At 39.0% G+C, this 26,420-nt stretch overlaps 1 protein-coding gene across 2 annotated transcripts in view; it reads left to right on the top strand.

Annotated features, from left to right (window-relative positions):
- The window catches only part of LOC126470307 (ATP-binding cassette sub-family C member 4-like), a 264,208-nt gene that overhangs the window by 206,330 nt on the left and 31,458 nt on the right, over nucleotides 1-26,420 (top strand). The window contains exons 19-22 of one of the 2 annotated variants that reach the window (XM_050098079.1): nucleotides 2,535-2,711; nucleotides 4,771-4,898; nucleotides 18,432-18,677; nucleotides 25,390-25,550. In XM_050098079.1, coding sequence (XP_049954036.1) covers nucleotides 2,535-2,711; nucleotides 4,771-4,898; nucleotides 18,432-18,677; nucleotides 25,390-25,550 — 712 coding nt within the window. Of the gene's footprint in view, nucleotides 1-2,534; nucleotides 2,712-4,767; nucleotides 4,899-18,431; nucleotides 18,678-25,389; nucleotides 25,551-26,420 lie in introns of both variants that reach the window. The other variant, XM_050098078.1, reaches the window with a different exon arrangement.

Here is a 26,420-nt window from a genome sequence, read left to right as displayed (position 1 = left end):
CCACAGCAGTGAGAAATGAATTCACATTTACCAGCAACTGTATTTGAGAAAACTACATAGTAGCATGTTGTTCTGATGATGTTAAGGATTACATAAAAGCATGGTAGAATTATTCTGACACAAGGCCACTCTAGATGTCACCCATAATTCACATAGATTGCTAGGAGCTGGATCAAAGGAGCTAACATTTCAGTTGATGGTGTACCAGGTATGTTAAATGAGATTGATTCAGGAAACTTGCTGACCAAATAAGTATCCTAATGTTCATGAACTGTTCCTCAAATACGAGGGCTATCCGCGAAGTACATTATGTTTTGGAATTAAAAATAAATAAAGTATTGGAATTTTTTTTTATTATGTACAGATGAAAGCCACACTTAAATACTACTTTTCTACATAGTTGCCATTTAAATTAAGGCACTTATCGTAGCGATGGACGAGCTCGGAAATTCCTTCATCATAAAATTCGGCCGCCTGCGCCTTCAACCACGTGGTTACCTCTTTTGGGACAGAAAAGGTGTGATTTTTGTGGATTTCCTGGAAAGAGGCACTGCAATAAACTCTCAAGGGTATTGCCAAACTCTGCACAACCTCAGAAGAGCAATACAAAACAAGCACAGGGGAAAGTTGGGCTCAAAGATCTTGCTGATTCACGACAACGCCTGGGCCCACATGGCAAATGCCACTTGTGAAGTTCTCGAATCTTTTAAGTGGGAGTTGTTTCCTCATCCGCCGTACAGTCCCAACCTGGCACCGAGCGACTTCCACTTATTCCCAGCAATGAAGAAGCGGTTGGCTATGCAGCGTTTTGATGACGACCCACAGCTTCAAGAAGAGGTAACCACTTGGTTGAAGGCGCAGCCGGCCGAATTTTACGATGAAGGAATTTCCAAGCTCGTCCATCGCTACGATAAGTGCCATAATTTAAATGATAACTATGTAGAAAAGTAGTATTTAAGTGTGGCTTTCATCTGTATATAATTAAAAACATTTCCAATACTTTATCTATTTTTAATTCCAGAATGTAATGTACTTTGTGGATAGCCCTCGTATGTCTGGCAGGACTCTGGAACAATGGAGAGGGTACATCACCACTAGAGTGCAGTAGGTGAACAAACTCAACTATGTGATTAATAGGTTCTTATATATAGATCTAGCTGATGAGAGACAATGACATGTATATTAGAGACACCATTTCCTCGCATGCAAATATTCCCCACGAAAGAACACCTCTACCACATGCCAAAACAATGTCCTATTGGCAAGTAGAGTGTGGTGATAGGTGTATACCAACATGTACTGGGACTGATCAGTCCGAAAGACCTTTTACCATGCTTCAGTCATCCAATGGCAGCATGCCTGCTACCACAATAATCTCTGTGCCTGTGATGTGTAGTGAACAGAGGAATGTCATTGGGGCCTGCCTTTTCTTTACAGTAAGCTATTGGTCTTGGATAGTATCCTATAGCTTCTCCTAAATTGTTGTTGTCCAACGACGGATTTTTAAGTGATTTTTTGCAGTGTGCCTCATCTACCTGCCAATATAATACAGGACAGTCAATGGCAACACCTGCCATTAGTTTGTTATAGCCCTTTGCATGTACTTCTAGTGTCAATGGCTTTCACTGGATTGAGATACTCACAGTACATTCTTGACACAATGGCAAATGAAAAACCTAATGCCTACATAGCCTTGACATGGAGTGTTCCATGCACTGGTCACCCTCTGTCTTGTCATAACCAGATTCACTTATATTGCACATCTTGTCCATCCTGCTATTATAGCATCATCCAGTAAAGCCAGGATGTCATTCCAGTCATGTAATATGATGAATTATTCCACTTGCCATGAAGACAGAAGCACTTGTCCTCCAGTTCATCAGTTGCCTCTAATGCCATTGACCATGAGTGTTTCCTTTACAGTGTTAATATTGAATAGCATAATATTTTATTTCAACTTTCTTCTTCTTCATGCAAGAAATACTGTCATATTTTTATAAAAAATTATCCATTATGAGCCTTAATCAGCACACATTTTTACTCTGCCAGTATGTGTCACTGTTCCATACACAAGGTAATACATTTACCAGATGCTGATACATTACAGAACTCTGAGCTGCTAACTCAAAGTGCAGAGTTAGCACTTTATGCACTTTGAAATGGGAAAAGAAATGATAAAATGACAGTGTGACAGTGTCTATGTTCTGAACTATACTAGATAAATAACTCCACATAGAAAATGTTGCAGTTATAAACAATTTTGAAGATTTCCTGGTAATCCGCTGTGAAAATATTTTGAACAATGTAAGTATTCACCATTAAAATACTAGAATTATTAGGAAACCACAAGTGTGATTAACTTGCTTGAAATGAACATGAGTTTCTCTCATATTATTATCCTTGTGTCCCTCTCCTTGTTACCAGCCAGAAAGTAGCATTCTTTGTATTCAAAACCAAAATTATATTAGCAGTTTATTCGGCTGGGAAAGAGTAATTTTTCAAAATAAAACAAAATTTTTGTTTTCGTATTACAGCTGTGACATTCTTGGGAGGAAATGTTGGTCTTGCCATAACACAGTCTCTTGTTTTGACTGGTATGCTTCAACATGGAATTCTGCAGATGTCAGAGACAGTCAGTCAGATGACGTCAGTGGAACGTATTCTAGAATATACACGTATTGAGCCAGAGACAAGCCTGGAAACAAATGATGGTAAGTAGAATATTATACCATGTTTATTTTTCAAATTTGTTCATTATGATATGGTAATTAGTAGCAAAAATGAATAGAAATAGTTATGTTCTGTGCATATTCTGCACTGAAACAGTCTGTAAAATATGTATAAAAATGAATGGACCTATCATATTTCATATGGTATAAGCACAATATGGCGTTTTTAAAAGATAATGACGTTGACAAAAATCAGACATATGTAAATAACATTCATGTACATTTACATAAATTAAGTACTTTTTCTTCCTCTGCTTCTTCTTCTTCTTCTTCTTCTTCTTCTTCTTAGGACCTTCCTGTTGGAGCAGGATATGCTTTTGGGCCAGTGCACACTGTTTCTTATGATCTAATGATTCCAATGGATTTAGGCTTCTTGATCTTAGATCTGCATTTATAGAATGTAGCCACTGTAATTTAGGTCCTCAACATTGTTTCTGGCCGCTGACAGTGAGATGATAGGCTGAGCTGAAGACTGAAGTAGGTGGTGCCTGTATGATTTGTCTGTACCACAGAAGTCTCCATTCATGCATCTTCTCATTGATTGGAGCCGCTCCAGGTATTTTGTATTGTTGGTGTCCTTGAGCAGGAAAAGACGAATCATCTCAGTATCAGCATTTCCATGACACTTAGTGAGTGCTCATCACTTCTAGGTGTAGGCCAACACATGGTGCCATATAATGCAACTGGCATCACTATTGTGTGATATATCTTTGATTTTATGTGGCAGGCATCTTCTTATCACAAAGAATACCAGTGATTTCTCTGAATCACATCTAGGTTGCTTTGATTCTTGCTTTCTTCATTAAATACATATTTTTGTGGAAATTGTAACATCTCCAAGGAGTCGAGTTTCCTGAAAGAATTGCTAGTTCACTCTTAATGTGGTCTCACAGCAACAGTTGGTGAACTGTAAAAGATTAAAAATAAACAGTGCTTACTGTGAAAGCTACAACTGCTGAAAACACTCAGACCAAAAGAGTGCATAAACAAGACACTCATGCAGCACATACATCAACATTACTGCATAGCATCTTACAACTTCATAAATGGCAAACATAGGAAGGATACACTGAAATCATTAGAGATGAAACATTAACTTGATTTGGACAAATATAGGAGAAGGAACTATCTTTGCATTCATCTGAACTGCTTTAGAGGCACCATAAGGAATGTATGTCAGTGTGACCAGACAGGGTACCACTCCCCATGCCTCTGAAATATGAGTCCTGTAATGATTAACAAGATTTATTGCTGTGATAAGAGTTTATTTATTTGTCATGCACTACTATGACATTTTCAACCCATAAGTGCTGACAACATTGATAACCATCAGATCATAAATACAAAAAAATGCTGAACTTATCCTTAACATATCATATTTTACAACCAGTTGCATAACACTTTTGTCAAACCACAGTGGTTGCATATTATGTTCTTTCTTTTTGTGTTAATGAAACACCCACTGTCATGATTTGAATGGTGTCAGTTACCATTTTCTTTTCTTCTTGGGACACTTTGCTGCACCTCTCATCATAATTCTTCTAGTATAATATGTTTGTTTATGTTTCTTGTATAGTCCATAAAGTCTTCTGTAAACAGCATCTACTTCCATTGGCTTTTGTATTCATCCAATAGATTGACAGTTGAATTTGTGAGAAACATGCATGTCAAGTGTCTGATTCACTGGGCACTGTCATCAGTTCCATCCTCCAAATTGTGGACTGACACAGTCTGGCAGTTTCTCACAAGAGAAGAATAACAAATGTTCCTACAACAATACCATGCTATGTAAAAACTCATAGTGAGGGCTGGGTTTCACTCAACACTGTTTCTCTAGGCTAATGCTTTAAATGAAATATAACAGTTTCTTCAAAGCATATTATGTTTTAACAAAGATGATAAATTGATATCTGAATGAATATAGGTAGTACTGAATGAACTAGGAGACATGGATCACCACCATGAACATTTCTTTTGATACATTTAAACTGTCTATTCAAGATACATAAGCCTTATTTTTTTCTGTTCTATGTGCCAGCAGAAAATGTACCTGAGGAAACGTGGCCTTCAAAGGGAATGGTGACATTTAGGAATGTTAATCTCAAATATACTGTTAATGATCCTCCTGTTCTGAAGAATTTAAACTTCACTATTGAGGCTGGATGTAAGGTAATGTACATTTTAGATAAAAAAAATGAAAGTTTAAAATTTATATATTAATTTGAAACTTATATTTTCAGTCAATCTATCTAGTTAGCAACGCTCAGTATTTCATAAGTACTGTAACTAATACATATGAAAATTTTGTAGCTTGTTAACAGTAATGATGCCAAAACATTAATATCATTATGATATATCATAACAGTAGACAAAATACAGTACCATTTTACTAATTAAGACAATTTTTGAATGGATCACAAACACAGAGCTAATGGTAGTACAAGCCCCAAAACTCTTTACTCGTTACAACATATGTCATAAAATTGCCTATGTGCAATAAGCATTTACAATTAGAAAGCAGGAGAAAAACCTGTTGTAAAAGGAATGTTTCTAGTTAGAAGCTGCCTCCATAAGGAAGAAAAGATAAAATTACATCAACAGATTAAAAGAACACAAATGTAAGTATAAAGAAAAGAAGTATCACAATGGAAGATTATACACTGAAGTACCAAAGAAACTGGTAATGGCATGCATATTCAAATACAGAGATATGTAAAGAGGCAGAATATGGCACTGCTGTCGGCAATGCTTCTATAAGACAACAAGTGTCTGGCGCAGTTGTTAGATTGGTTACTGCTGCTACAATGGCAGGTTATCAAGATTTAAGTCAGTCTGAACGTGGTTTTATAGTCGGCATACACCACCTCCGAGGTGCCGGAAAAAGATCCTGCAAGAACAGGACCAATGACAACTGAAGAGAATTTTTCAATGTGGCAGAAGTGCAACCCTCCCACAAAGTGCTGCAGTTTCAATGCTAGACCAATAACAAGTGTCAGTAAACAAACCATTCAATGGAACATCATCAATGTGGGCTTTCAGAGCCAAAGGGCCACTCGTGTACCCTTGATGAGTGCATGACAAAAAAGCTTTATGCCTCACCTGGGCCTGTCATCACTGACATTGGACTGTTGATGACTGGAAACATGTTACCTGGTTGGATGAGTCTTGTTTCAAATTGTATCAAGTGGGTGGACATGTTCGGCTATGAAGACAACCTCATGAATCCATGGAACCTGCATGTCAGCAGGGGACTGGTGGAGGCTCTGTAATGGTGTGGTACATGTGCAGTTGGAGTGATATGGGACCCCTGATACATCTAGATACAACTCTTAACAAGTGACACATACGTAAGCATCGTGTCTGATCACCTGCATCCATTCATGTCCATTGTGCATTTTGACGGACTTGGGCAATTCCAGCAGGACATTGCAACAAAATCCACATCTGGAATTGCCACAGAGTGGCTCCAGGAACACTCTTTGGAGCTTAAACTCTTCTGCTGGCCACCTAACTCCCCAAACATGAACATTATTGAGCATATCTGTGATGCCTTGCAACATGCTGTTCAGAAGAGATCTCTACCCCCTCATACTCTCATGGATTTATGGACATCCCCGTAGGATTCGTGGTGTCAGTTCCCTCCAGCACTACTTCAGACATTAGTCGAGTCCATGCCACGTCTTGTTGTGGCACTTCTGCATGCTTATGGGGCCCTACATGATATTAGGCAGATATACCAGTTTCTTTGGGTCTTCAGTGCATTAAGAGGGGGGGATCAAGGCTGAGAAAATAGTGAAAGTCTCTCAGATAAATAGAGCTGAGCTTGTGAAACAGATTAAACAAATATAGAAATAAAGTTGGCAAAATGATTGTAAAGATTAAGTTTATAAAATTGAAATAAAGCCAAATTAATAATAGCTTTTATTTCCCACTGAAGTATACATTGCCCTTTCCACAACACATTTACTCCTTTGGGAAGTCCTTTATGTTGTACCAGATGAAAATACATTCATCGGTACAATGGTGGATTCTTTACTTTGCTCCAGGAGGAGACTGAGTGGATAATACAACACACGGAATATTAATTCACTTCATTACATCACAGATAAGAAGAATTACTTAACTTTGTACATTCCATTTCCACAGTAATGTCATGAATATTTACAGCTGTCTCTGAACATTAATGTCTCAGTTGATACAGACAATATACAAGTCTCTGGCCCAGGGTGCATTTAACAATAAATTGCACATAGAGTTCTGCCTAATACACCGTCCAGTCAAATTGATGTGACCGCTTGTCAAAAGCTTAATTATCCACCAGCTGGAACTGCTGTGAGACATGCAGGGAGAGAGTCAATGAGGTTCTCAATGGTATCAACACGGATGTGGAGCCATGTCAATTCCAGTGCTTTAGCCAGCTGCTCTGGGTTTCTCAGTTGAAGATCAATGGTGCAAACAATCCAACTGAGATGGTCCCACAGATTCTCAGCTTGGTTTGAATTTGAGGAGTTTGTTGGCCAGGGAAGTATAGTAAACTCATCCTGGTGCTCTTCAAACCATGCACATACACTGTGAGCTGTATGACACATTGCATTGCCCCGCTGTCAGATGCCATTGTGCTGAGGAAAAACAGACTGCATGTAATGGTGAACATGGTCCCCAAGGATGGATGCATACTTGTGTTGATCCACGTGACTTCCATAAAGTTAAGATCACCGAGGGAATGCCTTCCAGCCTGGACCCTTCTGATGATTGTTCTAAGGTATTTGCTTTCAGACATTTCATGCTGGGCATGTCAATGACCATCTGTCCACTGGATTGTAAATTGTAATTCATCTGAAAAGGCCACCTTTTACCACTCAGTGGACACTGAATTGCAATATTAGCATGCAAATGCCAGCTTTCATCACTGAGGAACAACAGTCATCATGGGTAGATGAATCAGGTGCCTGCTCCTGAGGCCTGTAAGCAGCAACAGTCAGCATGGGTAGATGAATCAAGTGCCTGCTCCTGAGGCCTGTAAGCAGCAAGCTGTTGACTGAATGTTCATTGAGGAGACAGTGTTGGTAGCCCCTTGCCTCATATGGGTGGTCAGTTGCTCAAAAGTTGCACATGTATTCACCCGTACACATCACTGCAGCTGTCGTTCGCCCTGTCACATATGGGCTGTGGTGCACCGCAGTTACCTCAGTGCTTGTTTTGGATAGTGCCATTTTGCAATGCAGAGTATACTTTAACCTTGGTGGCATGCAAACAGTTTACAAACTTAGCCTTTTCAGAAATGCTTCCACCCTTGGCCAGAAAGCTACCGATCATGCTCCCTCTCCGCCCCCCCCCCCCCCCCCCCAAAAAAACATGCTTTATATATCTAGATTAAAATCAACAGTCGAGATTGCAATAATGTTTGTTATTTACCAGTTTCAGCATATGTTAAAGCTATCTTCAGAATTTTTGGCCCCTATGGCTGATGCTTACCCTTTACAGTGTTTGACCGTGGCATCACAAGAAAACTGAGGAGCCCCTAGCACCAACCATAGGAGGCCAAAAATCTGAAGATGGCTTTAACATAAACTGAAATCAGTAAATAAACAAATATTATTGTGATCTCAACTGTTGATTTTAACCTAAATATAGCACCAGGTCGCTGTAATCTGTGGAAAATGTTGTCTAAATTTATGCTTTATATATCCTCTACTGCTAGAGCTGCCACATGCTGTCTGTGAATGTTAATTGTGTGAGGTCTGTTCCAAAAATTCCGGAACTTTGTCCACAAAATTTTTCTATGCCTACCTTTTACTTATTGTGCATGGTCTCCTTTGAAATCCCCTCGTCCACAATTGGTACACCATTTCCATTGCTATTTCCACTTCCAGAAGCAGTCTTGGTACACCTCTTGCTAGATCATTCAAAGAGCAGTCTTTAAATTTTATTTTATCTCATATTTCATATCAAATATTTGCCCTTTCAATGTGGTTTCCACCTTTGGAAATAAAAAAAAAGTCTGCAGGAGCAAGGTCTGGAGAGTACGGAGGATGAGGCAACACAGTGATTTCGTTTTTTGTGCAGTAGTCACACATCAATAGGGATGAATATGTGGATGTGTTATGATGTGAGAGCCATGCATTGTTTCAACACATTTCAAGTTGTTTCTTCTCACATTTGCTCACAGGTGTTACAGTGTGTCCCGATAGTACTATCAATTAACAGTTTGTCTCTGTGGCATGAATTCATGATGAGATAATCCTTCAAAGTCAAAGAAAAGTATCAGCATGGCGATGAGTCGGGGTAATTTGGGGGAAGAGACTGAACAGCAAGGAACAGAAAGGATGGGGAAGGAAATTGGCCATGCCCTTTCAAAGGAACCATCCTGGCATTTGCCTAAAGCGATTTAGGAAAATCATGGAAAACCTAAATCAGAATGGCCGGACGCGGAATTGAACCATCGTCCTCCCTGAATGTGAGTCCAGCATGCTAACCACTTTGCCACCTCACTTGATCCATGGCTTAGACATTTGACCTGACCTGATGAGCTATTTTACGGTCTTGGAGAACCTTTCCTGATCCATTGTGAAGACTGAACCTTGGTCACAATATCATAACCATAGACCCATGTCTCATCAACAGTTATAGTTCTCTTAAGGAACATCTCATTCTCATTTGTGTGATCCAAAAGCTCTTTACACATTGCAAGGCAGAAGTCTTTCTGGTATTGACTCATAAGCTGTGGGACGAACTTGGCTTTCTGCATCATTTGGCGTGTCTCTGTAAAGGTTTACTTGAGTTTCATGCAAAATTTAATGCAGACGCATTGCTCCTCTAACTCTGCCATCTTGAAATCTGCAAACTGTGTGATACAATTTTCTACTCAATACAGCACTGATCATAACTAATAGACATACAGCAATGATGCTTCCAGCAGTTACACATTAAACACAAACATGTGCAGAGGTGCCAACCGCATTTCACTCTGACACAACATTGGCGCAAAATTACAAATGTTCTAGAGTTTTTGGAACAGACCTCATATGTTGAAACTGAACCCAACACTGGTCACATTAATGTGACTGGACTGTGTACATTTATCACACAATGGCGTGGCAGCATACTGAAATGTTTCTGGATGTCACTACACCAGTCTCGTTCGTTGCGACCATCTTTTCTTGTGGTTGTGTTGCAATGTACCATGTTGTGAATGACCAAGGACAGCATCCAAAAAACTGGTCACAGGGTGCACATACACATCCAGAGACACAGACACTGTGGCTAAGCAAACAGTAAGATGATCTTTGAGGTGGCATGATGGTCATCTGTGAACAGTATGTCAATGGACACTGGTTCAGGCTGCAGGACAGGCACTGAAATCAGTGATGGCAGCATGTATGGCAGTTGGTCAACCTTCATGGTCACCACTGTGGATGGTGCCAGTCACAACTGGCAGAGAGGTGGAGGCAACTGCTGGTGTAGATACGAGTGGCAGTCAGGTCTGTGGGTAAACACTCTGCAGTAGAATCAGTGACATAACAGGAAGTGAGCTGCAGCTCATTCTGGTGATGCCAATACAGCCCAGCAGAATCTTGTATGATGTTAGAATAACAACCATTGGCCTTTTAAGTGACTCCGTACTCCCAATGCTATTTCTTGCCAAACACTTTAAAGAAGTCTTCATGCTGTGGCTGAAACTTTGTCCTAACAGGTGGCTGCCATGGAATGCTTCCATAGCAGCCACAGAAGATGCAGTAGTGTATAGTGTCTACAACTGTGTGATATTTCTGGCAGTGACTTCCTGTCATGTTGCAAAGAACAGTAGGAGGACAGAAAAATCTTTAAGGCTTGTTCCCATGTTTGGGAGGAATAGAGTTTCTCCATGTGATCTTTGAGTGTTCAGCTTCTCCATTAGACAGGGTGAAAAGGTGTAGTAGTCACGTGGTGGATGCTGTTGGTGGCACAAACTGTTGAAAGTAAGCCGAAGAGACTTGTTTCCCATTGTCCAAGACTATGACCTAAGGATGAACTTTGAGACAAAAAGTAGGTCAAATCTGATATACTTGCAATAGTGGTGGGTGTCATGGGGACAACAAAAGGAAATTTACTGTATACATCTACTATCAAAAACTATTGTGTGTTCCAGAATGGACCCACAAAATCATTATGGATGCATTGCCATGGTCCCGTTGGATGTGGCCACACATCCTGGACCCACAATATCAATATGGATGCATTGCCATGGTCCAGTTGGATGTGGCCACACAAATAAGCACTTTGGTGGAGCTGATTGATGTTCTCACACACTTTACAGTGACAGTTCATTTGCACAATCTGGCCATCCTTGCCCGACCGAGTAAAAAGATATCATGTGAGTTGCTTCATATGAACTTCTCCCCAATGACCTTGAAGCAAAAAAGACAAAACATCCCAATGCAGGGAGTGAAGAATCCCAATATGCACGTCATTCCCTGTGTGCAAGAGCAGAATGCCTGTCAACACAGATAGCACATGACAAAGCGAAAAATAGTGATGTACCACTGGGTGGAGAATTTATTTCAAACCCTATGTGGCTGTCTATGGTACACATATTGTAAAACAACCTGAAGAGCTGGGTCAGAAGCAGTTGCAGAGCAGTATGACAAAAACTGAGAGGAAAATTTTGAAGACTTTCAAAATCCTGGGTATCAATTTGGAAACATGATTCCTCAGATGAATCAAACACTGAGACAAAAAGTCAGTATTTGAATGTTTGGCAGTGGGCCTGTACAACAACTCATACTTATAATTAGAAAATATCAGAGCCTAATGTTACAATTTTTGCACTGTCTGATGTGGGACAGGCTTGGAGGGATTCAGTGAAGCTGTCAAAGGCCTGTGATCAGTAATCAAATAGAATTTCTGACCATACAAATATTTGTTGAACTTGGTAACACCATAGATAATGAAGAGTGCCTCTTTTTCAAGTTGACTTTAATCATGCTACACTCTTTTAAGTGTTTTTGAGGCAAAATCAGTGGGTCTATCAGAAGAACCAATTCTGTGGGAGAGCACATATCCAGTTCTATATGAAGATGCATCAACAGCTAGCATGACAGGCTTAACTGGATCAAAATGAAGCAAACAACAATGTTGTAATAGCACATCCTTTAATTGACAAAAGACATCATGATATTCTTTGGGCCATGCAAAAGCACTATTTTTTTGTCACAACCTGTTCAACAGAGCAGCAATTTGCCCAGTGTTTTTAATGAATTGTATGTAACAGGTAAGCCTCCCCATGACAGCTTGGAGCTCCTTAATGTTACGGGGCACCATCAGATCTTTTATTGCAGACAAGGGCAAAGTATCAGATTCCCTGTATATTTATTACATGTCCAAAATTATTAATTCTGATTGGACAAAGGAGCACTTTTCCTTGCTGCACTTTAAGCCAGCAGCAGGAAGAACTTAAAACAAGCAGCCTAAATGTGCTAAATGTTCAGCAGGTGTATGACCAACAACCAGAATATCATCCAAATAGTTTGTACAAGAAAGATACTTTGGCATTAATTGTACCAGAAACCATTGAAAAGTAGCAGGAGTGGAAGCACTTCCTGACAGTAGTCTTTGAAACTGGAATCCTCATGTAAATCAATCTTGGAAAAGAATCTTCCAGTCTGTCCATTAGGTCCTCTGGTCATGAGAAAGGAAAAGAATCAGTGATGGTTTGTGAGTTTCCTGTTGCTTTAAAATCAGCACACAGATGTAAACCTCCTTACGGCTTTTTGAAAATTACCTAGTGTGATGCCCATTGACTTAGAGAATGTGGTTGGATAACCACATTGTCTTTCCACTTTTGCAGTTCCTGAGCAACCTGCTCATACATTGCATGAAGGACAGGCCACACACAAAAAAGTCACAGTTATGCATTGTCTTTAACAGTAATGTGCACTTCAATATCATTAGCCCTTCCTAAACCTAGTTCAAACAATTCCTCATAACTATTACACAAGTCAGAAACAATAGTGTGAGATACTGAAACACTGATACGCAACACATTGTCTCGTATGAACAGGTTGAACAAATCACACAACTCTAAACCAGAAATTTTTGCATCATTTTAGAACAGAGTACATGAAATGATACACCTTTTGTAACTCTTCAAAAAGTTGCTGGCAAATTGTACACGCCAAGTACTGAAATTTCATGTCCACTGTATGCAGACAAAACAAAAGTAGGCTGGTGTAGCTGTGAGCTACTGATCCTGTCGTATGTGTCTTTATTAATAAGGGAAACAGATGCATCAGTCTCTAACTCCAATTTAATTGTGCTTTGAGCCACTCTGAATTGAATAGAAAGTGTATTCTCCTGTCTGTGTACTGCAGCACAAGGGCTCTGCAATTTGCAAATGCAGGCCATTACTTGTGCTGACTTTAATGAGCATGCTGTTACAGAATGCACTTGTTGATAGCTGTGCTGTGTCATGTGCCCGCACTGAATCAACCATTTCTCTTGTCTGGGTTGCCTTGTAAACACATTGTTTGAATATGACCTTGCCATCCACAAAAGTAAACATTTTGTGTCATGACAAGGACAAGTTTTTGGTCATGATTCAAAAAGCACTGTTCACGGTATTCTGTAGTATGTGTCATGTACAACAAAACAAATGTTTTACCTCTACATTTACTGTTTGTCTCAGACCTAATGTTATTCATCTTAACACTATCTTTAAATTTGGACTGAGTGTCATGAACACTTTGAACAACAGTATTACATGGAACCTCAAAATCGGCTTCAGTCATGTCCACAGTAGTTTGAGACTCCACAATAGGCAGAACTGTTTTCAGATTAGGATCCAGCAATTTGAGAATAGCAGCATGAATACATGCACCTGACACATTCTGGCTGGCTGAAGTGACCATGCAGTTCTAGGCGCTACAGTCTGGAACCGCGCGACCGCTACGGTGGCAGGTTCGAATCCTACCTCAGGCATTGATGTGTTTGATGTCCTTAGGTTAGTTAGGTTTAAGTAGTTCTAAGTTCTAGGGGACTGATGACCTCAGAAGTTAAGTCCCATAGTGCTCAGAGCCATTTGAACCGTTTGACACATTCTGTATGATTGCATCACGTAACATGACATCACTATAACTGACTCTACAATAACACTTAAACCTACAATGTCTTGTTAACCACCTGAGTATGTCAATCCATTGTTTGAAAGTTCGTGTTGGCTGCTTATTGAGCCAAAAAAATTAAACCTTACTGCAGTGATATGCACCTGACTGTCATCATGTTCATTCAGCAGCCGAAATAGTTCATCATAACTAGCAGTCTTGAGATGAGAGTTGGGGCACAGTTCTCAACGCAGACAGTACAAATTGGCTCTGATCATCAAAAGGGAAAAAATCCTTCATGTGCCATGTCTATAATGTTGTATGCAGCAAAGTGGGCCTGAAACTGCACTCAGTATTCTGACCATTCCTCTTCTGCATGACTGAATGGGCAAAATGTAAGAGCAACAACTACTGGTAGTGCTGCTTTCTGTGAGAGGAGGGAGGGTTTTCATCTGTTGCACCCTGAGCAGCAGTCATTCAATTTGCTGCACCTGAAACTGAACAACTTCATTTAGAGGCATTTCCTGTGGCAGCTCAGACATTATTAAACACTTGATGGAATACACAGAAAAAACAGAATTAGAGAAAAGGCAGCTAAGGCATGTGCAATGTGAATACAATAACACTTCAGAAGCATATGAGGCAAGTCTGTATAATGACCAATCTCAGTGTCATTTATCGTACTTCGTGAAAATACACTTGTTGGTACAATGGTGGGTTCTTTACTTTGCTCTGGGAGGAGACCCAGTGGATACTACAACACACAAAATATTAGTTCACTCCATTACTGCATAGATAAGGAGAATTACTAACTTTGTACAATCAATTTCCACAGGAATGTTATTAGTATTTACAACTGCCTCTGAACATTCACTTATCACTTGATACAGACAAAATACAAGTCTCTCACTCAGTACATTTAGCAATAAGTTTCATGTAGAGTTCTGCTTAATATAATGATAACAAAGCTGGAGTGCTAGAAGACAATGCTGTCATCTTAGACAATGATAGCGGACTGGGCTGATTGCTACTGTGCTCAGCTGTAAGTAGAAGAGTGGTTTTGCCAGTATAGTGACACATTTCTGGGCATGGCTACACCAGTGTTACTCATTCGTTGATGCAGTGACTGTCTTCTCTTGTGACTGCATTGTGAGGTACCAACCTTGCTTTGCCACCTCACTTTTTAGACAACACTACATTTATCATTAATCAATCAAAGTTCAAAAAACAATGCTAACACACACAAATACAAAACCAGAAGGAGAAATGACTTACACTATCAATCACTCAGCTTTAGTGGGGTACAAAAAGGTGTGGAGTATGAAGCCACAAAAACTTCTGAACACTTACCCGGTGATATGGGGGGGGGGGGGGGGGGGTCTAATAAATAATAATAATACTTAATAATAATAGTAATAATAATAACTTTAGACAAAAACTGAAATTGTGTGTTTGACAACTTACACTATGTGATCAAAAGTATCTGGACACTCCCAAAAACATACATTTTCTACATTATGTGCATTGTGCTGCCCCTACTGCCAGGTACTCCATATCAGTGACCTCAGTAGTCATTAGACATCACTAGAGAGCAGAAAGGGGCACTCCACAGAACTCATGAACTTTGATCATGGTCAGGTAATTGGGTGCAACTTGTGTAATACATCTGTATGTGAGATTTCCACACTCATAAAACATCCCTAGGTCTATTGTTTCCCATGTTATAGTGAAGTGGAAATATGAAGGGACATGTACAGCACAAAATCGTACAGGCCGACCTCATCTGTTGAATGACAGAGACTGCTGACAGTTGAAGAGGGTCATAATGTGTAATAGACAGACATCTATCCAGACCATCACACAGGAATTCCAAACTGCATCAGCAAGTACTATGAGGGGGGTGAGGAAACATGGATTTCATGGTCGAGCAGCTGCTCATAAGCCACACATCATGCCTGTAAATTCCAAATGTCGCCTCACTTGGTGTAAAGAGTGTAAACGTTGGATGATTTAACAGTGGAAAAATGTTGTGTGGAGTGATGAATCAAGGTACACAATGTGGCGATTTTATAGTAGGGTGTGGGTATGGCAAATGCCCAGTGAATTTCCTCTGCCAACAGTAAAATTAGGAGGTGGTGGTGTTATGGTGTGGTCGTGTTTTTCATGGAGGGAGCTTGCACCCCTTGTTGTTTTGCATGGCACTATCACAGCACAGACCTACATTGATGTTTTAAGCACCTTCTTGCTTCCCATTGTTGAAGAGCGATTCAGGGATGGCAATTGCAACTTTCAACATGATCAAGCACCTGTTCCAACTTTCAACACAATTGAGCACCTGTTCATAATGCACGGCCTGTGGCGGAGTGGTTATATGACAATAACATCCCTGTAATGGTTTGCCCTGCACAGGGACCTGACCTGAATCCTATAGAACACCTTTGGGATATTTTGTAATGCTGACTTCATGCCAGGCCTCACCGACTGACATCAATACTTCTCCTCAGTGCAGCACCCTGTGAATAATGGACCGCCATTCCCCAAGAAACCTTCCTGCAACAGTGGAAGTTGTCATCAAGGCTAGGGGTGGGCCAACACCATATTGAATTCCAACATTACCAATGGAGCATGCCATGAACTTGTAAGTCATTTTCAGCCAGGTGTCCGGATACATTTGATCACATAGTGTATTTTATAGACAAATTTCTTTACATGAGATGCTATAATAACCATGTGTTTGCACATAGAGACACTGGACTCATATTTGGTAGAATCTGGTTTCAAATCCCTATCTAGCCACCCAGATAGAATGTTTTATGGCCGTCTTCAGTCACTTAGGGTAAATTTAATGACTGCTGCATTGTAGGCGATATGAATGATATCCTTCTTCATCCTTGTCCAACTAAGCTTTTGTCCTGTCTGAAGCAAATTAATAATTGAGAAGAGTTGAAACCCTAATCTCTGTTCCTTTACACATAGAGTTAAATCTAATTCATAATAATAATAGTAGTAGTTGTTGTTGTTGTATTAATAATTTAAAAGACATGAAATTTTGTGTCTTTGATCCAGTTAACATATTGAATTGTAGATTAAGATTAATGTGAGAGACAGTCATGTAAATTTATTGCAATTGTGAACCAAATGACATGTTCTACATCTTAGTGAGATCTTGAAAGTATCATCAGTGGAACTTCCAAATGACTAACATGCTTCATATTCTTCTTTCTTTGTTATGACCTCTGCAAAACTACAGGTAGCTGCTTCATGGACTGGGTTTTCTTCCTTTTCTCCTCTCAGAACTTCTTCATCCATTTCCTTCTTCTCTTCTTTACTTCTTTTGTGATCTTCCTTTTCATTCTCTTATCATTAGGAATTAATGTTAATTTTCCTTTAGAGTGCTAAAGAACAAATGGTAGTCAGTTGTGTAACATTTGAGAAATCCAACAAGAGTGATATTTTCAAGACTCCACTCAATTTTTGTATTTCTGTCAGAAATGCCATGACTAGGAATATGAAGAATAAATAAAATGAATAAGAAGATTAATAAACACTTCTAGCCGAAATTACCACATATTAAGGAAACTTGTAGTACTAATGAATGAACAGATTAATTACAGCTCTTCATTCGGATTTCCACTTGTCCACTATCTTAATTTATAGAGCTGTACATATCTGAAAATTTTGAGAACAGGCTGAATTTCTTTCTAAGCTGTGTAGCTGTTTCTTCCCCAAAGCAGGAAACTAATCCTCATTGTGATAGTGCATAAAGGAAGTGTACACGATTTTGCCATAACTCTTTGCTCCCTTCACTTACCTGAATGTGTACTGGTTTCTAACTGTTACAATTAAACATTTCAACCATTTGTAGTCAGAACTCCAAATACTGTGATACCTGTTTGTCAGGTAGTTGATGCATTATCCATGAATCACAAATGATCCTGTTATGAAGATACTTTTGTAAGAGCTGAGAGAAAACTGTAAATTTAATACAAAGAGTATGCCAAACTTCAGCCAAATATGTCCAGTATCCTTGTAAATATGATGCACAGATCAATAAAATTATTAAATTGATTGTACATTGATTGATCATTATCCAAAATCAAAATTTACTTTCTCCACTAACAGTAGTTGCTGTGCAACCAACACAGACTTGAACTCTGATAAAATATCTTCGATGTCTGAGATTGGTGAACCAACACAAGAGTGTTCAAAGAAAGAGAAACTTCCCAAATGTAATTTCTCAGAGCACAACACTAAATATTAAAATCCTCTTTGAAATCACATAAAAGTATCACATAGAAAACTGACCACACTTCAGCTTCATAGCAAACAGTGGCTCAATATCATGCTGAATGCAACAGTCCATAACTTCCAGTTATTGCATATTGTTGAAACTTGGAGTGCAGCATTAGATTTTTTTTTTCATATGGAATGTGACAGTGAACAACAACATAGTTTTTCTCAAAGTTTTGAAATGTATTGCCATTTTCCAGTTTACATTTTTTTCTGTGAGGTAGATGAGTTTAATACAGTGGCATACCAGGAGATCATTTTACAAAATATCAGTTCATTAAATGCTTCCCATCATGTTTGCCACTGTTGAATGAATAATTTGTCTGTGTTCCAGGTTGGTATAGTGGGACAGACTGGTGCTGGGAAGTCTTCAATATTAACAGCATTATTCAGACTAGCACCTGTGGAAGGAATAATTCTAATAGATGGAATAGACACAGCAAAAATATCCCTACATAATCTACGAAGAAAGGTGTCAATAATTCCACAAGAGCCAGTTTTATTCTGTGGGACAATGCGTTACAATCTGGATCCCTTTGATGAATTTGAGGATGCACAGCTGTGGAGTGTCCTGGAAGAAGTAAGTAAACATCCATATGGGAAGCAAAACTTTGGGAGAAATGGAAGTACTCCATATAAAATATAAACTTTTTTACTGGGCTAGAAAAGAATTTGTTTCCTTCAGTCAAGAAGTTAGTCCCTGACTGTCATAATTACTCCCTGCTACCTCAAAACATAAAAGTTGTGGTAATATTTGTGTCAACATAATTACATTTCGCCAAAAGATTCATATTATAAGTGTATTGATGAAAAATGAAGCAATAATCATGTTGTAAACTACAGTTACTGTGAAAAGAATTGATTAATGCTAGGCTGTTAGAATACTGTAAGTTATCACAGTGATACTGAAGATGTGTTTTTTTCTCTTTTGATTCAATATTAGGGTTAGTATGAAAAGTTTTGACAGAAACTAAATAAGTTGGGAGTAAAGATAGCAACCCATTGGATAGTAGAGGTGTTGAATCATTGACAGACACATGAACAGGGCTGAAGACTTCACTAGCCTTTGGACAAATCCTTTTTTGAGCTGGAGTACACATACATATGCACATATACACACATGTACCATTACAATGTGCCCATTAAATACACAGTGCTGCTGTTTGGGAGATAGGTTGAGGCGAGGGTTTGTGACATGTGGAGTAGGTGAGGGGAGAAAAGTGGCCAGGAATGGGAAGGATGGTTGGAGAAGGGTGGTAGATGGCACTGAGGGAGGCAGTAGATGTACGAGATAGGAATGTGGGAGGGAGAAACAGCAGGAGCATGGGATAGGAATGTGACATGCAAGCATTGAAGGTGGTGACAGAACAAATGATGGGGCAAAGGGGCGACTGTGGGGTAGAAGGTGTGGGTGGAAGGGATTAGTGGAGATTGAGGCCAGGAGGATTATGGAGATAAAGAATGTACTCAAATAGTAACTCCCATTTGTGTAATGCAGAAAAGCTGGTTCTGGTGGAAAGGATCCAGATGGTGCAGGTCATGACACAGCTGCTGAAGTCAATCAAGCATGTTGTGCTCAGCAGCACCCGCCACCACTGGGTGGTCAAGTCTGCTCTTGGCCACAGGTTGGCAGCACCACTTATTCGAGTGGACAGGTAGTTAATCGTCATGCTCACCTAAAATGCTGTGCAGAAATTGCAGCAGACTTGGTGTACTACATAGCTGCTTTTGCAGATTGTCCTGCCTCTTATGGGAAAGTATAAATCTGTGACAGGACTGGAATACAATGTGCTGGGTGGATGAACCAGACAGGTCTTACACCTGGGTCATCCACTGGGATATGACCTCTATGGCAAGGACTTGTGAGTGGGTATGGACCAGGATATTATGCAGGTGGAGAGGGCCATGGAATACCATTTTAGATGCAATGACAAGGACTGTGGGTAGGGAATTCTTCATTTCCAGGCATTACGATGTATATTTGAAGCCCTGGCAAGAGGACATGGTCCAATTGCTACATTCCAGCCAGTTCTTGGGGATAGTGGAAAGATTAGACATGTGTGAGGATATGGCACAAGAAATCTGTTTGTGGACTATGTTTGAAGGATAGTGCCTGTCTGTGAAAGCCTTTGTCAGACCTTCAATATAATGCACAAGGAAATTCTCATCACTGCAGATGCACCATCCATAGGTGGCCTGACTATACAGGAGTGACTCTTTGATGTGAAAGGGATGACAGCAGTCAGAATGCAGGTACTAAGGATGGTTATTAGGCTTGATATAATCAGAAGTTAGGGTGGAGCTGTTAAGAAGTAGATGTAAATGACCATGAAAGTGGGACATTGGTCCGATCAGGATGAGATGAAGTGAATAGGAGAGAAGTTGTTAAGTCTGTGGAGAAATGAGGATAGGATGTCTTGACTTGGAGCTCAATAATGAAGATACTATCAATGAACATGAACAAGACAAGGGGTTTGGGGTTTTGGGAGGCTAGGGACATTTCCTCTAGGTGGCTCATAAACAGACTGGCTTAGGATGGCACCATGTGGGTGCCTATCACCGTACCGCAGATCTGCTTATAGATCTTCCATTCAAAGGAGAAATAGTTATATGTGAGGATGTAGTTAGTTACATGTATCAGGAATGAGGTGATGAATCTGCAATCAGAAGGATATTGGAAGAGGTAGCGTTCAAGAGCAGCAAGGCAGTGGGCATTTGGGATGTTAGTGTGTAGATAGGAAAGTGTCAAGTAAGGGTTCAGATCAAAATGGGGTGGGGACAGTTGAGAGTTGGTGAAGGATGTGGTTCAAATTTTTTGTATGAGAGGCTATGCTACAAACAGTTGGATGGAGACTTGATTATCCAATGGTGGAACATGCTGCTGAGCACAACATGCTTAATTTCAAAGGCTGTTTCACACCTCATGCTATCTGGACCCTTCCCCCCAGTGCCAGCTTTTCTGTACTGCATAGATGTAAGTTATCCTTCTGATACTCATATGTCACATTCCTATCCTTCAGTTTTGCTTGCAAATGACTCAATGCATCTACTACCCAGTCAGTTGTTGCTTATACTTCCAGTGTGTGTGTGTGTGTGTGTGTGTGTGTGTGTGTGTGTGTGTGTGTGTGTGTGTGTATATATATATATATATATATATATATATATATATATATATATATATAGATAGATAGATAGATAGATAGTCATGGGATACCTCCTAACACGGACCTCCTACTGCCCAGCACAGTGCAGTAACTCGACGTGGCAGAAACTCAACAAGTCCTTCATAGTCCCCTGCAGAAATATTGAGCCATCCTACCTTTATAGCCATCCATAATTGCAAAAGTGTTTCCAGTGTGGATTTTTGTCTCTCAGTTATGTGCCATAAATGTTCGATGAGATTCATGTCAGGTGATCTGGATGGACAAATCATTTGCTTGATTTGTCCAGAATGTTCTTCAAACCTTTTACAAACAAGTGTGGCCTGGTGACGTGGTGCATTGACATCCATAAAAATTCCATCATTGTTTGGGAACATGAAGTACATGAATGGCTGCAAATGGTCTACAAGTAGCCAAACATAAGTATTTCCAGTCAATGATCAGTTTAGTTGAACCAGAAGACCCAGTCCATTCCACATAAACACAGCCCACACCCTTATGGAGCCACCCCAGCTTGCATAGTGCCTTTTTGACAACTTAGATCCATGGCTTTGAGGGATTTGCACCATCCAAACCCTACCATCAGCTCTTACCAACTGAAATTAGAACTCATCTCATCAGGCCATTTTTTTCCAGTCATCTATGGTCCAATACATATAGTCACAAGACCAGGAGAGGTGCTGTAGGCAATGTCATGCTGTTAGCAAAGGCATTTGATCGGTCATTCTCTGCCATAGCCTGTTAACACCAGCTTTTGCCACACTGTCCTAACAGATATGTTTGTTGTACATCCCACATTGAATTTTGCAGTTATTTCTTGCAGTGTTGGTTGTCTGTTAGTACTGACAACTGTACACAAATGCCGCTGCTCTCGGTCATTAGGTGGAGGTCAGCAGCCATTATGTTGTCCGTGGTGACAGATAATGCCTAAAACCTAGTAGTCTCAGCACACTCTTGATGCAGTGGATCTCAGAAATTGAATTCCCTAATTATTTCTGAAATAAAAGGTTCCATGGTTCTAGCTACAACTACCATTCCTCGTTCAAAGTCTGTTAATTCTTGTCATCTGGTTAGAATCCCATCAGAAACCTTTCCACATGAATCACCTGAGTACAAATGTCTACCAATGCACTGCCTTTTTGTATCTCATGTACACAATGCTACTGCCTTCTGTAGATGTGCATCTCTCTACCCAATGACTTGTCACCTTAGTGTATGCATATATGTTCCATATCTCCTGCTGAACCACTGGATTGATTTCAACCAAACTTGATACACATATCACTTACTGTCTGGAAATCATCACTGTGGGAATAAGAAACAGCTTCTTATCAATGGGATGGGGATGAAAAAGCAGCATAACCCACAATGCATGAATACGTATACTTTAGTCATACATTATTTGACGGTGAGAGAAATTAATGTCTTGCAACAAACTTTACAAATAATTTCATTCCTTTATGAAACTTTTTCTCGCTGGTGACCCCCACAAAATGATGAAAGCAAGAAGTTTATTGCTTACTACATTTTCGTTTTGCATCTAGTGAAACTGCTGGATGAAGCATGAAGTTTTAATTTATTACTTCTTTACTACTAATTGTATTCATGACACATTTTTCAGGCAGTATTTCCATATGCAACTGAATGTGCCAGAAAACTGTCATTGTACAACACATAGTTCAGGAGAGATAATGTCATAGACACTGAGATAAATGAAAAATTGCGACATCCTGCAAGGTATTGACATTTATTACATTGTTGCTAGCAACTCTATTCACAATACATTTCAGAGACAATATCAGCATATGTCACTGAATGTATGTACAAACATATATCATTGTACAACACACAGTTCAGGAGATATGACATCATAAACATTGAGCCAGAGATGGACTGAGAGAGGGCAGAAGAGGAAAGGGCAGAGTAAGGATAGAGGAGGAGATGAACAGAGAGAAGGGGAGGAAGAGGGGGACAGAGAGTGGGGGTAGAGGAGCTGGACAGAGAGAGGGGGTGGAGGAAATGGGCAGAGAGGGAGTGAAGGAGGAGATGGGCAGAGATAAAACAAAGGAGGAGATGGACTAATAGATGATTCTGATAAATAAATACCATGCAAGACACTCAGCTGGTTGTCAATATTAAAACTGAAATCTACATGGATATACATTTATTTCTGTGAACACTTTCATACAGTTGGATAATTTCTACTTTTATATGAAGCTGCAAGAATTTATTACAAATGTAATATGAAATCTCTCAGAAAATCAGGCCTTTGAGAACTGCAATAGATGTAATTCTCTTAATTTCTTATCTACCAACAGCAGTATTATTGACAAAATAATTCATCATATTTAGCATCCACACTGTACTCACAAAATATATCACTTGAAACAGAATCACTTATAAAAATTGAAATAAAACAAAAATAGAGCAAAAAAATGATGAGAGGTGTTAATAAAATACCGTCACAACAATAATTATTTAGAAAAAGATACCAAGGTATTAGAATAAATTTTGATTTTATTCATAGCTGTGTGGTATTTGGAACTTAAAATGTAGGCTCATCTACTCACTACGCAAAAGAAAAAGAAAAAGAGAAAAAGAACAAAAAGAAAAAGAAAAAAGTGGTGGATTTTATTGTGAGAAGTTGATCCTAAATTTTAACTTTCATTTTGGAATAAATAACTGAGTTTAATATTTTGTAGCATAAAGTATGACATATCACATAAAAAACAACTAATCTCTTTGACATTTGAAGATCGTTTGTGATGTTCATCTATTGCCAACATATATGTAATTAACTGTGCTGCTGACACAATGGCCATTTATTGAGTATCCAATGATCATCATTTAGAGTCACAATTTTTCAAATATTGTAAGGTACAGCAAGAGGCTGCTTCAGCTTAAGTATGCAAATTCTGATATTAATATGGGCACTCTTGTCAGTCCTAGCAGTAGTCAATCTATTCATATCATAACCAAGATGTGGACTGTGTCTGGAAGTTTACAATCAGAATCAGAAGTTTACTGTCTTATAACATACAAGTTAAACTATACTGAATTCTACTTTTAGTGTATTTTGATTCTGTACAGTCTAATAGTATGCCATTTGACACTATACACTACATGATAAATGAATCATCATTAAAAAATTTCTTTGTGGGTTTACATATTTCAGTTCCTTTTGCTGTATCCTGCTTGAATAACTATAGGCTACCAACTCAGCTATTGTTATCATTCAAGACTTTTTCTACTGAGTAAGAGCACTTTTGGGCTAACATGTTGTACAGTTTTCTCTTCAGTAAAGTACCCTTGATCTTATTTATATTTTTAACTTTTAATTTGTTACATATCTTTATTCCCATGTACTATGGAGTTTGGCAAAGAACCATAAGTAGCAAGGGGTTCTCTTTATTCCTGGTATTGTACATATGCAGGAGATTATTTAATAAAAATAAATCAAGAGCATTGTGAGCAAAAAGAACTTTATTAACTTCTCATGGCTGGGATTCACAGTCATATAATATTTCTTGCTTGTACATCTGTGACAACAGCCACATATCTACTATTTGTCTCAATAGCTGGAAGTATACTATGTTCATTGGGGCAACTTTGCTAAAGACAGTAACTGAAGACAAACTTATCTTATTGACACAGGTAAGAAAAGCAAACAGTCAGCCCTAAAAAGGAATAGGTGACACATGAACTAAATATACATACAGAGAATACAATCATAAAGAAGACAGTGTAAGAATAGCTGTGTGTGCAGAACATTCATCACAGCTGTTGTTTCCAACACATAGGAATCAGAAGTTAAATATGAATAATAAACCCCTTAACAGTGCAGTGACAATAACTATTCCATTCTGTTCTATTCTATTGTAACATTTGGTTCATCTCTGAAGGAAATGCTATTCATAGAACATATCTGTTGTGTAAATCGATTCCTCAAAAAGCATTATGGTACTGCATAATAACCTATTCTGATTTTTTAATTGTATGTAATATACAAAATTCAGTCAAAATAATTTTAATGTTTGTGATATATTGTTATTTTAAAAATAAATCTTCATTATTTCTGCCTAAATTAATAAGTGATTGGTCTGTTTTCATACGTCCTTTCCATATTTTCAGGTGGAATTAAAAAGCAGTGTGCAGAGCCTAGAGGATCCTGTGACAGAAGGTGGAAGTAATTTCAGTGTTGGACAAAGACAGCTGATATGCTTAGCTCGAGCAATACTCAGGAACAACAAAATCATAGTGCTGGATGAAGCAACTGCTAATGTTGATCTTGAGTAAGAATGATGTTACTATACTCAGTGTGAAGGAAATCACATGAATTAAAACTCTGTATCCCTATTTTTCTTGTATGAATGACTGAATGTCCTAACCTTTTTGGGTTATTCACAGTTGGCTTTCATAATAAAGCGGGATCATCTATCCCACTAGTAGTCGTTATCTTCCCTATGGCTTAGGTTCTTCATGCCAATTTTTATATCTGTCAACCAACTAGTTTGAGGTCTTCTTCTCCCTCTCATATTTGTAGCTATAGAAAGGAACTTCTTCATTTCATGGTCATCAGATAATCATGTTGGTGATGGATGACTTTAAAAAATACCTCATTTGTTACTTCTCTCACCCTAATTTTCTTTCCAGACCTCACTATCCTGGTCTTACATCCATTTTGCAGATTCTGCTTTACAGGCATTTACACATCTCACAGAAGCACTTAAGCGTACGCTACTTGTTCCAAGCACAGTTATGTTGGCTTCAGTTGATAGATCCTCTGATGTTACTGATCCTTGATACTTAAAAATTTGTTTTTAATTCATGGATCACGCTTGATATCTGTGATTTTTGTGACATTGGGGCTGTAGTTGCACATCATGAACTTGGTTCATGTTGTAATGATATGCAAGTTTTATGTTTCAAGTGTCTTCCGCAATTCTTCAAGGTTCTCTTGAATTTCCTGCCTGTTATCAGATATAATGGGTACATTATCACTGTACAAAGGATTCCTTGGTGTAGGTTTCTGTATCTTTGTGGCTAGGTAATTCATTACAATATCAAGCATGCGGGGTGCAGTCATCTGCATGCTCTGGCTCACCTTGACACCAATGATACCTGTCGCATGGGTTCTGAAGTGATCCTCAGTTCATACCTGT

The sequence above is a fragment of the Schistocerca serialis genome, chromosome 3 (assembly GCF_023864345.2).
Source record: "Schistocerca serialis cubense isolate TAMUIC-IGC-003099 chromosome 3, iqSchSeri2.2, whole genome shotgun sequence".
In the NCBI taxonomy this organism is placed as follows: Eukaryota; Metazoa; Arthropoda; class Insecta; order Orthoptera; family Acrididae; genus Schistocerca; species Schistocerca serialis.
This window is presented reverse-complemented; position numbering and strand designations above follow the sequence as displayed.